Source organism: Anabrus simplex, chromosome 9, assembly GCF_040414725.1.
Source record: "Anabrus simplex isolate iqAnaSimp1 chromosome 9, ASM4041472v1, whole genome shotgun sequence".
In the NCBI taxonomy this organism is placed as follows: domain Eukaryota; kingdom Metazoa; phylum Arthropoda; class Insecta; order Orthoptera; family Tettigoniidae; genus Anabrus; species Anabrus simplex.
Window position 1 is genome coordinate 21,638,919 of NC_090273.1, and position 15,092 is coordinate 21,654,010.

The 15,092-nt window shown below is 37.7% G+C and overlaps 1 protein-coding gene across 1 annotated transcript in view; it reads left to right on the forward strand.

The window, feature by feature from the left end:
- The window catches only part of Msp300 (Muscle-specific protein 300 kDa), a 589,230-nt gene that overhangs the window by 312,109 nt on the left and 262,029 nt on the right, over nucleotides 1–15,092 (forward strand). Inside the window, exons 35-39 of the mRNA XM_068229229.1 lie at nucleotides 3,563–3,724; nucleotides 7,175–7,339; nucleotides 9,828–9,987; nucleotides 11,905–12,193; nucleotides 12,620–12,943. Coding sequence (XP_068085330.1) covers nucleotides 3,563–3,724; nucleotides 7,175–7,339; nucleotides 9,828–9,987; nucleotides 11,905–12,193; nucleotides 12,620–12,943 — 1,100 coding nt within the window. The remainder of the gene's footprint in view (nucleotides 1–3,562; nucleotides 3,725–7,174; nucleotides 7,340–9,827; nucleotides 9,988–11,904; nucleotides 12,194–12,619; nucleotides 12,944–15,092) is intronic.

A 15,092-nucleotide genomic window follows, 5' to 3' on the forward strand; every position in this document is an offset into this window, starting at 1 on the left:
TTTCAAGCTTTTACTAAATGCAACTGATAGTCATTGTCTGAGTGTTTAATTTATAATGTGCCTAATTTTTTGTTTTATATGAAAAAAATAACAGATTACAGTATCAATATTTAAACCATATCATAAAGCATAATAAATTGTCCTTGGTACTGCTAAGGTTGTAAATGTGTCATATTACTAAAGCTATTTCATTAATTAAACAAATACCAATGGAAATTTATGGTCTTTAAAAGTATTTGTGGGCCAATAATCTTAGATGTTAGGCCCCTTAAAACAAGAAGCAGAAAAATATTTATTAGGAGGCCCTCATAATAAAAATTTTGTGTTTTGTAAATGATAACCTCCTGACAACCCTGACACTCTGCTCGCCCTACTCACTCCACTCTTGTGATGGACGTACTGTAAGGTGTAGTATCTTGTATGGCAGTGATGGCGATCTGCCATGCCAGTTGCTACTTAACACATGTAGTATATGGAGATGCTGAGATATTCTTTGTCCTGTGTTTTCATCAAGCAGTCGATCAGTCACTACTAATCTGCATTTATGGTAGACATCCAGGTGGCAGATTCCCTATTTGTTTTTACGTAGCCTTTCTTAAATGATTGCAAAGAATTTGGAATTTATTGAACATCTGCCTTGATAAATTATTCCAATCCCTAACTCCCCCATCTATAAATGAATATTTGCCCCAATTTGTCCTCTTGAATTCCCAACTTTTTCTTCATATTGTGATCTTTCCTACTTTTAAAAACACCACTCAGATTTATTTGTCTACTAATGTCATTCCACACCATCTGTCAACTGACAGCTTGGAACATACCACTTAATACCAATATAGTTGGTCCATTATTGGACATTATAAATTTTCTAGCTAACTCATTCCTGGTTGCCAGTGTTTCGCCCTGGTGTGCTAAGTTGGGCTCATCAGTTGGTAAATAGCACACCTACCAAGATGTATAGCTAGTGCATACCGTGGAGGCCACTGTGTAGGCTACTTAGAGCCACCGGCAGTGCCAATGCACTATAGGAGACTTTGTCTCATTTTCAAATAGTGATGCCTGCCTGGCCATCAGATGATAAAATTTAAATATAAATTTACTCATTAGGAACAAATATTTCAGGTTCTCTATGAGAATCAACATCTTTATCACATACCACTTAGTCGAGCAGCTTGTCTCCTTTCTCCCAAGTCTTCCTAGCCCAAACTTTGCAACCACCCAGAATAAATCGAGCTGCTTTTCTTTCAATTATTTACACTTCTCGAATCAAGTATTCCTGGTGAGGGTCCCATACACTGCAACAATACTCTAGTTGGGGTCTTACCAGAGACTTATGTGCCCTCTCCTTTACATCATTACTATAACCCCTAAATACCCTCATAATAACTTACCAATAACTTACCAAGGGAGATGTTCAATAAATTTCCAATTTCTTTGAAATCATTTAGGAAAAGGCTAGGAAAGCAACAGATAGGGAATCTGCCACCTGGGCGACTGCCCTAAATGCAGATCAGTATTGATTGATTGAATCATGTGCAGAGATCTGTACCCTTTATTTACAATATCCCATTTATGTGATTAACCAAATGAAGATCTTTCCTTATATTAACACCTATGTACTTACAGTGATCCCCATAAGGAACTTTCACCCCATCAACGCAGTAATTAAAACTGAGAAGATTTTTCCTATTTGTGAAACTCACAACCTGACTTTTAACCCCATTCATCATCATACCATTCATTGCCTGCTGTCCGTTTCACAACATTGTCAAGGTCTTTTTCAGTTACTCACAATCTTGTAACTTATTTATTACTCTATACAGAATAACATAACCACACCCAGGCAACTGGAGTGGGACATTGATAATTATGATTATGACAGAATAACATCATCTGCAAAAAGCCTTATCTCTGATTCCACTTCTTTACTCATATCATTTATATATATATAAGAAAACATAAAGGTCCAATAATACTGCCTTGAGGAATTTCCCTCTGAACTTAATTATTACAGGGTCAGATAAAGCTTCACCTACTCTAATTCTCTGAGTTCTATTTTCTAGAAATATAGCCACCCATTCAGTCACTCTTTTGTCACTCTTTCATATTTGTCCTTGTCCTCTCTTTCTGTTAAAACTTCTTCCACTGTGTTTGTCTTATTATGTGGTCCTGTCTTTCTATACATAGAGCTTGCATTGCCAAGATTGTAAAGGCATGTTCGGTTCACTTGGAAGGACATGCATTCAATTCTCTGTAAGGAAGTCAAAAATCTACAAGCAAAATTGTTGCTTCTGAAGAGACTCACTTCTGAAGGTCACCCACCCGACACCAAGAATCAGTATGAGATTAACCTTTGGCACTGCTGAATTCTTGGATAGGTTGGTGTGACCCCCAGTGCTGGATTATTTCAGCCAACCACCTCAACATAGATTATCGCCAATTTGAACATAAAATACAAGCACTAGTTACAGAATAATATTTTAAGATGGTATTTTAACTCAGCAGTTTGTTCATAGACTGTTGCAGATAGTTCCTGTTTGGGGTCTAGGGTTTGATTCCACACAAGGTGACAAAAATTTCATCCATTAGAAAGATGCTTAGAAATTTTCATTTGCATTATGGGTTGTGTCTACTATATGTACAATACCAATCCATACACATGATCAGCAGAAAGATTAAAGTAAACACACAATAATGAACAGAACTTGTCATGATCTTAGCGTCAACTGTATGTTTGTAAAATATCTTTCATGTTACATTTGCCAGCACCTCTTCATTCACAAAAACCTCCAAAAAATCAATTTTAGGGCATTCAGGGGTCAAATTATTATTTGACATAGCTAGGTTTGGTGCTTAAAATGCAAGTGCCTTCAGCACAAGCTCATCGTCTGACCACATGGCTAGGTCAGTGTCGTTTCTTCCTCCACTGGCAGCAAAACATCACAACTATTAGTTCAATAATATCCATAATATCACTATTGCCACTATCAAAATCCAGATCTGACTCAATCTCATCTAAAATTGTAAAATTTCCTCTGAATACATCTTACTTTCATATGTGGCAGCCATAATTCAAACACAATATTTACAACTGTGTGACAAAAGAAAAACTTTTTCCTGCAAAACTACATGCAGAAATAATATACACTAATTGGTTTAAAGTGTGGCTAATAGATGGCAGAAGCATATAACACAGTTATAAGGCAGATCGAGTATATTCTATCGCAGCACACGTGGCGCAAAATCCTGCTCGACCATACTTGATTGCAGCACTAGCTGGCCATTTCAGGCAGCTTGAGTATATTCGATCGGAACAGTGAAGTGGTTAATTCCTGAGGGCAAAGACAACTGGGCATGGAGCTAACCACTTATTGCTGAGACTGGAAGCCTTTACACCTCCAAAGGTCTTTATCACCTGTACAGAGACGGCTTTATGTGTTTGCTTTTTATTTTATTTTCCTTTAGTTTAGTTTATTTTTTGACTTCATTTCTCACTTGGTTGTTCATTTCCAGGACATGGCTTTTAGGATTTCTAGTTAAGAATACTGGTGATTTGTTTCAGAACCACAAGATAATGCACCAAGAAATCATGTCTCATCAGCAGCTGGTAGAGTCTGTATGTGACAAGGCTCAGCAGCTGGTCGACCAGACTCAAGACAAGTCTCTCAACATTTACCTCCAGAGCATCAAACAGCTCTTCCACAACATTGTTGTCAAGTCACAAGTAAGTAACAGGACTCATATTTTATAAGTTGGTGTCATTAAGATGTGACATGGAATTTACTATCAGTCTTTCCTATCACTCCCAGTAATTTGCTATAATGCTGGACAGTACAACACCACACTCCCTTATCCACGAGGAACAGTTGACTTCATGTCTTTGTAGTATTTTCCCCATTTTCAGTTGCTTTTTATAATAAGACTGAATGGGAGAGAAGGGTAGCAGAAGGAATCTGATAATATTAAGGAACTGGATTAATTTTTGAAATCTGATGAATATTTGCCATTTGTATGATTTAACCAATAACCATTGTAACAAAAATCAATCTTGTCAACACCATTGTGTTCCCTGTTATGTCCTACATATCAGAGACATGGACTTTATGCACCACTGATCGTCACAACATCAAGGCATTTTAGATGTGGTGCTGGTGACACGTGCTTCTCATTCCGTGCACAGCACACAGAACTAACACATCCATTCTTGATGAAATTTAAGTGCAACAAAAATTGTCAACCTTGATACACAAGAGACTTCCTACAATCTTTGTTCATATTGCTCGTACCGAGCTTGATAGCTGCAGTCGCTTAAGTGCGGTCAGCATCCAGTATTCGGGAGATAGTAGGTTCGAACCCCACTATCGGCAGCCCTGAAGATGGTTTTTGGTGGTTTCCCATTTTCACACCAGGCAAATGCTGGGGCTGTGCCTTAATTAAGGCCACAGCCGCTTCCTTCCCACTCATAGCCCTTTCCTGTCCCATCGTCGCCATAAGACCTATCTGTGTCAGTGCGACGTAAAAGCAACTTGTATATTGCTCGGAGCCTCCACATGGAGAAACTTGTGGTCTAGGGGAAGTCCTTTGCGAAGCAACGACGTGGCTGGCCACCAACCCTTTGGCCTGACCTCATAGAAACCAATCTGGAGCTGGATGAACACCATAGTCATTGGCAAGGAGCAGTACAACATATTCTATAAGCCACTATGCATCTGTAAAGATGTTAGGAATGTGATGATGAATTTAGTATAGTACTTAGTCAACTCCATTAACAATAGAAGGTGGAGTTAATTACATGACTTCTCTAGTTCCTCTTCCAGAGGTCTCAATTATAGTCATTGTAGCTCCTAATCAAAGAAATTCTCACATTACAATAAACCTAACGGAGAAATGTGTCACTAATTTTCATCTCATTCTTTATACTAAAATATACGTTCACATCCTGTTCTGAACAGAAAAAGGCAACCAGTATAGATGACATCCCGGCTGAATTGTTAAAAAATATGGGAGAAAGATGAAAGAAAAACTATTCAGAGTTATGAATGACTGTTATAAAGGAGGAGAGTGGCCAGGATGATTATGTAAAGGGTAAGACCATTGCAATTCCAGAAACACGAAATGTTACAGAATGTTCTAGTTAAAGAACCCTCACCATTCTATCTCATACCTCAAAGATGCTAATTTAGTTTGTAACAAATAGAATAAAAGACAAAATAGAAAACTATCTTAGTGCTGGATGATCAGTTTGGATTGCAGTCAGGCAGAGGAATGAGAGAAGCAGTTCTTTCCTTACGTATCCTTCTTGAAGGAACACTGGAATGCAACAGGAACACTTATATTTATTGATTTAGAGAAAGTGTTTGTAACAGTAAACTAGAAGCTACTATTTCAAGCCAGGCTGAGTGGCTCAAACGGTTGAGGCACTGGCCTTCTGACCCCAACGTGGCAGGTTCGATCCTGGCTCAGTCCGGTGGTATTTGAAGGTGCTCAAATACATCAGCCTCATGTCGGTAGATTTACTGGCACGTAAAAGAACTCCTGTGGGACTAAATTCTGGCACCTCGGCGTCTCTAAAAACCGTAAAAGTAGTTAGTGGGACATAAAGCCAATAACATTATTATTATTATTATTATTACTATTTCAAGCCATGAAAAAAATGACATAGATTCGAAGATAAGCAAATGATTTGTGAGCTTTACGGGAATCTAAACAGCAACAATAGACATTAATGGATGTGTGTCAAGGAAGCAAGAATCAGGAAGGGCATAAGGTAAAACTGTTGTCTATTTAATTTGTTCATTGAGGAAATTATAATGAGTATGAAGCAAAAGATGAAGAGACTGATGATGAGAATACTGAATATGATGTCTAGATTCCTTAACAAATGCAAATTAGAGATAAACACAAAAACTTTAGGTAAGTAAAAGCAGTACAGCAGTCAAAATGAACATAAAGATTGACAGTACCACAGCTGAACAGCTAAACATTTCTGCAACTTGGGAAGCGTGAATATAGAAGATAACAGCTGTACAGCAGAAGTGATGGAAAAAAAAAGCTTTGACGAAACATGCTCTCCTGAGTACGAAATATCTTCTAACAAGAAAGCATATATGCTTGGACATTCATGTGGAGCATTTTTGCTAGGAGCACTCAACTCTGTAAAAGTGCAATTTGGATGCTAGGAAAAGCAGAGCTGAATTGTCTTGAAGCAATAGAGATGTGGATGTAGAGAAAGAAGGTGAGAACTAGCTGGAGGGAAAGAAAAATGAAAGGATAATTAATACAGGAAGTTGGAGAGGAAAACAATTTAAAAAGAGAAATTGAAGTGAGGAAAATTAAATTTACAGTGCATATCCTGAAATACCTATCTAGCTGAGTCGTGGTCAATGGCAAGTAGGGAGGAGAGTAGAAATAAAGCCAGTGAAATGAAATGCTTGAGAAGTTTTTTTTTAAATATCTGCTTTAGGTCACACTGACACAGATAGGTCTTATGGTTTGAGAAACAAAGATGTGAGAAAGGAGGTTGGAATGGAAAACCTAAATGAGAGAATTGATCGGAGTAAACTAAGATGGTTTGGACATGTAAAGAGAATGGAGGAGGAAAGAATACCAAAACATGATGGACATGAAGTTGAAGGTAAAGAGAGCATAAGGGAGATGTAGAACAAGGTGGATCAATGTGACAAAGAGGAGTGCAAAAAGAAGAAATCTGGACTAGGACAAAATGGTGGGAGAGGAACGGTGGAAGGAGAGAGGAAGGTGAAGAAGTGCCATAAATGTCCCAACCCAGCAGGAGCTGGATAAGGAGAAAGAACAAGGAGGATGATGATCTTGAGACACGACACAGATATACTAAGAAGAATGGGGGTAAGAATCATGCCACATTCAAGAGGACAGCTGTTGATAGAAATAAATGTAAGTTATCGACAAGGCAAAGCCTAGAACATGATGATCCTGTTCCTAAGTAATAGCATAGGCAATGACACAATTTCATACAAATATCTAATTAATAGTTTCTCTCTCTTTCACTAGAAGTGAATCATTTTCATTTGTAGAAATCTGAATTGTGTGGAGTGTAAGTCAAACTTAATATCTCTATTTGCTGCCTATCTTCTTTCAGGAACAGCACTTTCATGGTGACTTCTTGTATCATTATGGTTTTTGTTCTCTTTTACAGGACCTATTGGACAATCTAGAGGAGTGTGCACAGAAACACAGTCACTTCAGTACTCTCTGCAAGAGCTTCCGGGACTGGTTAAGTGCGGAGCGAGATAATCTGAATGATTGTGATGATGTTAGTGGGGAGAAAGCAGATATCAACAAGCGTCTTGCTACTGTTAAGGTAAGTTACTCCTGATGCTTGATGGTTTAAATAGCTTGTTAAGGATTGATGAGCTGTATGAAAATGACAGACTGGACTCTTTTATAAATCTGTTTGGTTATAGAGGAGTTATTTCTGAATTCTCTTCTAATATTCTAAAATGTTTAAATCAGAATCTGTACTGCTGATAAGGTAGAATTAAATATTATTTGTATGCACAGAAAAACATTTCATTTATAGCTGTTTAGTATCAAATGATATGGGAGTGTGTTCCTCTTCATATGGCCCTAGGAAAACTGATTAACTCTCTCCTCCACAGAGCGATATATCGAGAATTTTAGAAAAGAAAGTCATGTGATTCGGTTCATTGTAAATCTGTTAGTCCTGTGCTTAATGGAATCAAGATTAAGTCATAAAATTAATAAGGATTGTAGTTCTGAATTCTGCAGGTAGTCAGATGTTTCTGCACTTCTACCATAAGCAGTGACTGTTTTAAGAAATGCTATCCTCTATGGATAGTGTCTATAAAATCAGGCTACATATATTCAGAATCATGTTCTCTCGTTCGGGCTCATAGCTCTCGAACTAAAGATCTGAGTAGTTGAGGTACGGTTTGATTGGAAATGAGGATCATGAAAGAAAATGTGACACTAAGTAGGCCTCAGTTAGATACACAGGGTGGAGGGAGGCTTTAAAAATGTGATGATTTTGAAGTGCATGATTTGGTTTGCAATTAATAATGCCAAAAACAAAAGACATAAGATGTCTAAATGTAGACCATTTGATGCATTACATTCTCAAAACAAGATGATCCAAATCTCAAAAGAACAGTACAGAAAAGGAAGGGATTTTTTCTTTAGAATTAATCATTTGACTGTTGAAATATCAATTCTGACTCCTTGTGCCATCAAACTCTTCTGAGACTTGAAGTTTACAAATTATAACCACATGGAATCATACAACCAACCTAAGCACACTCGTCAATTGGTACAGAATAATACAGAGTGGTACGATTCACCATACTCAGGCTATTTACACAATTAGCCATGTGTTTAGCTAGGTAACTAGCGACTATCAAACGTCACTGTTACTTTGATCCATGATTTGTTAGTGATCTGCAATGATGTTGTGTTTATAAATACAGCAGCTGCACCGGGGAAATCAATGAAATCAGATTTTTCCATTGTCACTACCTGAAATGGATGTTGAAGTCGTGCTGTTCTCACTACATTCTGAATTACTTTAGGCACCATGGCCTTGCACACCCATTTTCGTCACAATCACAAGGTGTATAATAATGTCCGGAGACCAGAAATTTCTGTCCAGTGGAATCATAGTATCCTCTAACCACCAGATACATGTTATTTGACACACTGCACATGCACAAAAAATGTAACCTTGATCAAGGTAAACAGAGAATGTAACACAGAATGTTCAACAGCATTGCTTCAACTAACACGACATGACATTTGCATCCTTCTCTATGCCAATAAGCATGGAGTTCCATCCGATGCCATCTTACGGCATCAGTATGAACTACAAGCAGGTATGCGGCACTTCCCAGGCCATTGGCTATGGTACATAGATCGTTGATGCAAAATCTGATTTTTGACAAATTTGGCACTTACATACTTTTCCATGTCAAGTCTTCAATTAGTCACTTGATCCTGTATCAAGTAAATGTATGTCACTATGATGAAGAGTAACAGTTGTTACATGACAGGGGTGGAAGATGGGAGCATTCAATATTCTTCTTGATGACGGTTCATATTAACTTTCCCAGAACCACAATGTACAACAAGCAATGAACATTTACAAAATGAATTTTTCCCAGCACCCATTAGACCTTCAACTTAACATCATTCAACAGCAAGTGTGAATCATTTCCACAAATGTAGTCAACTGATAAAAGTTTATAAAGACTATAATACTCACATACATATTCATAGTTTCCACTTTACTATCAATTCAGTTAGTTTTTAACATGCACAATTTAATGGCAAGAATTGTAAATATCTTTGTAGATTATAATTTTCACCTGAAGATGGTCTAATTGGGCCAAAATATATATGTACTGTAGCTATTTAACACAAATAGTGACAAAGTATTGAATAGGCAGAACTTAAAGTGTTATATTCCATAAGGAAGGAAATAATTTCATGTCAAAGTCAATATGGAACACAGAATGAAATTTATAAGTTGCAATACTTTGCATATATCAAAATACTCTGCCAACCTCTCTGAAAAACCTCTAAAAGTTTGTTCGTAGAATTCTCTTCCACCCTGTACCTTTAAGAAGAAAACATATTCGTTAGCAGTGATTGTCATAATCAATTGAAATGCATTTTAGCTAAGGTTTTAGTTATTTTTTGTATGAAATGGTGTAAACTATCTGCACATAATGATATACCATGAATGTTGTTCAAGCTTCAGGGCCAAGGAAATTAAATATTGTCTATTACACGAGATAATTTTGCTTACCGCATGCCCTTATTTCTACCTTCTACAGCTGTTGAGAGATAACCGAGCTCATGGAGACAAGCAACTTGCACAGCTAAAAGAACTGCTGGGTATTGTCAGTAAGGGCACTGCCCCCAAGGGCATTGACATCTTGGAGAAAGAAGTGGAGGAACTGGAAGCCAGCCTACAGCAACACCTTACTGAAGTGGGTGAGTAGACTGTTAACTGCCTCATGCAGTGCACGACATAACAATGACACTGATGGTTCTCTTTCATTTTTGAAACAACCTTGAAAGAATTCTTTTTTAAATTTCATTAAGATGTGGATTTATATTATGAAAATGATTGTATTAACTCAGAAAACCTGCACCATTTACATCCTCCTTTTTTGAGTTACTACATTACTGTGCTCTTCTTGTGTTGCAAACTTTTCTGAAGGCAACTTTTCTTTCTTTAGATTTACCTTTTGTTAGAGTTGTTTAAATAAAATGAAGTTTTGATCACTTTGCATCAGAAAGCAGGCCTACTCCTGCCAATAATTGATTGACTGCATACCAATGGAACTTCAAACCTTTGTCTTTATATACATTGGAAAGTCACTATAAAGTGGTGTTTGTCTTTCTTTCTAAATGTGACATTAACTCATATCAACTATCCTTAAATTACTCATCGCCAAATATCTGTGCCTTTACTTATTTTTCTTCATTTAGAATTGATCCACTATGGACAACTCCACCATATTGGATATAAATTCATATTCTTCATAAATTGACTTTGGTGTTCTGCCAGTATTCCTTCATTCAGTTGCATATACACTCATTTTGTCTATATCCTTAGAGATTTCAGTGAGTCATTTGGAAACAAGCTTTTTCTCCTCAAAGTGGATCAGGATTTTTTTGCTTGAGCCTTTCTTCATTCATTCTGACGATATATCCATACAAGTTTCTTTCTTTATTTAGTTATTTTTAACTTGTACTAGTAATGTTTGAAATTACTTACTTAGCTTTAAGTTAATATATTTTGATTGAAAAAGTGAAGCCTAAGTACAGTTTGATATAGATTTCTATTTATCTTCTATGTTTGAAACTGTCTCCCTCTCCTCATAAATATTAGTAGACTTCTTGTCATCAGCACAATTGTAATTCTTGCTAGCATCCTATTTATGACAGTTTCTCTTTTTTCCCCCTGCTTCAGCCATCTTCTCTTTTTATTTCCCGCATAAAAATTAAAATGCATACTCATGGCATTCATCATAAAAAGCTGCCTCTGTGGATCAGCGGTAGAGTGTCGGCCTCCGGATCCCAAGATAGCTGGTTCAAACCCGGTAGAGGTAGTTGGATTTTCGAAGGGCGGAAAAAAGTCCATTCGACACTCCATGTCGTACGATGTCGGCATGTAAAAGATCTCTGGTGACACATTTGGTGTTTACCCGACAAAATTCATTAAATCTCAGCCATAGACACCCAAGAGAGTTTCAGTTTACTCGTTCTGCCATCTAGTGGGCCTAGAGTAAAATGGAACGTCGAAATTGACGAGCAGACAGCCAGATGGCGTCAAATTGAAATGTCTGCACACGGTAGCTGAGGCCATACGATTATTATTATTATTATTACTACTACTACTACTACTACTACTACTACTACTACTACTATTGTACATTCATAAAAAAATGGTTCTAGGTGTGATAAAAATGGAATATCAGGACAATATATTATCATCACTTACAGAGAAAGTTTGTTTCCTTCTTGCTGGTGACCTGTTGTCAAATTTTTTCCACATTATTCTCATCTGTTATGTGTATGGTGTGCCCTTGCCCAGATGAATCACATCTCCCCTCTATTATTCCTCCTAGGTTGACTAGTGCCTCTATTCTGTCTTAGATAATCATTTCAAAGTTTCAGATAATGTTCTGTGATCTTTTGTATTAGACAGGACTTTCGCTGAAAATACAAAATTAACCAATGAAGTATTTACGTTTAGTCTTTTTTCACTGAATAAGAGCTGGTGCTTTGGATGTTTAACTGATGAATATTTTCTCATTCTTATGAAGTTTAGAAATGAATTCTTATGAGGCAGATCAATATTTTCATTGAACACTAACATATTTTTCTTCAAAAATTCATTAGATGGTGTGGAGACAAAGCTCCAAGGAGCACTGAAGCAATGGCTGGAGTTTGAGGAGCAGCTAGATCAACACACCAAGTGGTTCCGCACCACGGAGGCAATATTCCGCGACCAACAACTACAAACAACTCTCAAGCAGAAGGAGGCACAACTAGAGAACTACCGTGACAAGCGCAACCTCATAACAGACAGAGAGAAGGACATTGATGAGTTTGTAGATCGCTCACATGCTCTTCTGCATTGCAGTGGAGTGGAACGCATCAAACCGCTTATATCTCAGATCAGTAACAGGTGAGAGAATCCTCTGAACTTAGCAGAACTCAGGTGACATCATCAAGCTGGGAAAGGAGAAATAGGATAGATGTACAATTTAACCCAGATGGCTGTGATAGGTGCATCCATTCTCAAGTCTGATACTTAAAGCAGTACTTTAGTGCACATTTTTATCTTTGAAGAAGAATCTTATAAACTATCCTAGCTTGATGACTGTCAGCTCCTCATTATCTGCTAAGGAACTTTAGTAAGGATACATTTATACAATGATGTAATGGGGGATCCATTTTCTTTTACTTGTTATTAACATTTTCTCTTCAAATCAGTGCATGAATTTTTTTGATATCTGCCATTTTTAAGATGTTATGACCTAAAATGTGTAGGGGAGTTTTAAGAGTTCTTTGATAATTCTCAGAGATAATAACTTTCTTGTGTGATTCACAGATACCAACTTCTACATGTACTAAGTAAGGAAGTGATCAATCGCTGGCAAGGACTAGTGGATGATCATCGAGTCTACGATGACAAGCTCCAAGAGACTGTCTCCTGGCTAGGCCCACTGGAAGAACACCTGGCTGCCCTTCGCGCTGAGGATTCTGCTAACAACATGGAAAACAAGATGAGCAGACTACAGCTACTACTCTCTGAACGAGAGCAAGCATCTCACAAACTTGGAAATTTGACAGCTCTGGGTGAGCGTCTCTTCCCTGACACAGCTGCACCTGGAAGAGAGAAGATCCGGCAAGACTTGCGTGCCCTCCGTGACAGGTTAGTGAAAACTCTTCAGTGAAATTTATTTAATATTCATTTTGATTGATGGGTTGAAATTTTAATAATGCTACTGAGGTACAGTTTTAAGATAGTTGCAGGGGTTGAATTGAACTGGAATAGCATTTGGGCTCTTGAAAAATGTTACTGCATTCTTTATATATATTGAAAGTGAATTTACCAACAGTTAACTAAGCAACAAATAATATTACTTAGCAAAAAATAATGGAACATTAGCTTCAACTTAAAAAATCAAGAATTTTAACAAAAAATTAAAACTCCAAAAACATTTGACCAGCCTAACAGAATACAGTAAATAAAATCAAAACTCTGAATATACCTAAATGTTTTGTGCACCTTGTTGCTTAAGTAGCCACAAGATGGTGAATAACTTCACTTACTTTTCAAATTCTCAGACAAATTCTTCTCGCAGTGCAAAAACCTGAAGCCTCCAAGACAGTAGTGTGCAATTGGTAACCTCTGAAGGAAGGAGGTCGTCGTAATGCTGTAATAAAGTTTTAACTAAATATGTAGTTACCGTTTGTGGAGTCCGGCTCCATGGCTAAATGGTTAGCGTGCTGGCCTTTGGCCATAGGAGTCCCGGGTTCGATTCCCGGCAGGGTCGGGAATTTTAACCTTAATTGGTTAATTTCCCTGGCACGGGGACTGGGTGTATGTGTCGTCTTCATCATCATTTCATCCTCATCCCGACGCGCAGGTCACCTACGGATGTCAAATCAAAAGACCTGCATCTGGCGAGCCGAACTTGTCCTCAGACACTCCCGGCACTAAAAGCCATACGCCATTTCATTTTTTTTCACCCTTTGTGGAGCAGTGGTAGAATGTTGGCTCTTAGATTCCAGAGCTAGTTGGATTTTTGAAGGGCGTGAAAAAGTCCATTTGAGTCTCCATGTCATACTACAAACTGACTTGTAGGCAGCCTAAATGTCATCAAAATAAAATATCTGTATTACCGGCACACTTTATCTGGATGTATTTACACCCTAGTGCTGAATCGGTAGACCTCGACAATCTTCGAAATTTGTACTGGCAACCTTTGAAACACGAACTATGAATCGCTTAAGCATCATTGTGCGACATCTGGCATACACTTTACGTATGAGTACTGTTGTTGTTTACACAGCAAAGCCCAACTATAGAATTCATGCTAGGAACAAGATTCGCATTGAGAAATGTTATATAATGTTATATAATGTGTATGTGACACAGTTGTTGGCTTAAAATAATAACGGTTTAGAAACTTCATATCAATTGATCATATTCTCGATTCAATTCAGATTTCATTTTCATTCAGTTGGCAGCACTACCGGAACCGGGACAGCTCCCTCCTTACTCCTCATTCCGTACACAAATGCATCCAGATATAGTGTGCCGATAATACACAGTAGCTAAAGCCATATGATTATTTTAAAAAATCATTATTGTAGCCCTATTGTGTGGTGGATGCAACATTTTAAACGCAGGCAGGGTACAATTAAACACATAATGAAAATAATGAAACAAAAGGTGGTTCCAGGGATCATAAACTGTTGGAGTGATGAGGTATCAGAACATAGAAATAAAGAATAGTTACTCAAAACAGTTTATTAACAAAGGGTAAAAAATAAAAGGGAGGACATACACAATAAAAGAAAGTCTGTCTGTCTGTCTGTTAGGTCAACAGCCCAGAGGCTGGTTGGATCCTCAAATAGCACCACCAAAGGTTATGCGGTTATAAGAAAACCCCAAAAACCAATGGCAGCACCAAAATGAGGCATACTAGGCAAGATGAGGAGTGAGGTAGTTTGCCATTGCTTTCCTCACTGGGTCAGAAAGTACTATTGCAGCACGACTGACCCTGTGAGCAGCACCTTTCATAAAACTCAGATGCACTAGTCATGCTCTGAATGTCATTACTCAGCACTACCCATACCCCAGCAGCTGCCATATTGTCAGAGCCATGGATGTTGACTGGGACTTCGGTGGAAGCTACACATTACTCTGGCCTGTGCCAAGAGATGGGTGCAAAAGTACTGTATCCGTCAAGAAATGACAGCATGCAGAAAAGAAAGTATGAAACAATATATAAATATATGAGGATTACACTCAGTGATTGTGAGGCACAATTTTCAAAGGTGATTAAGTATTA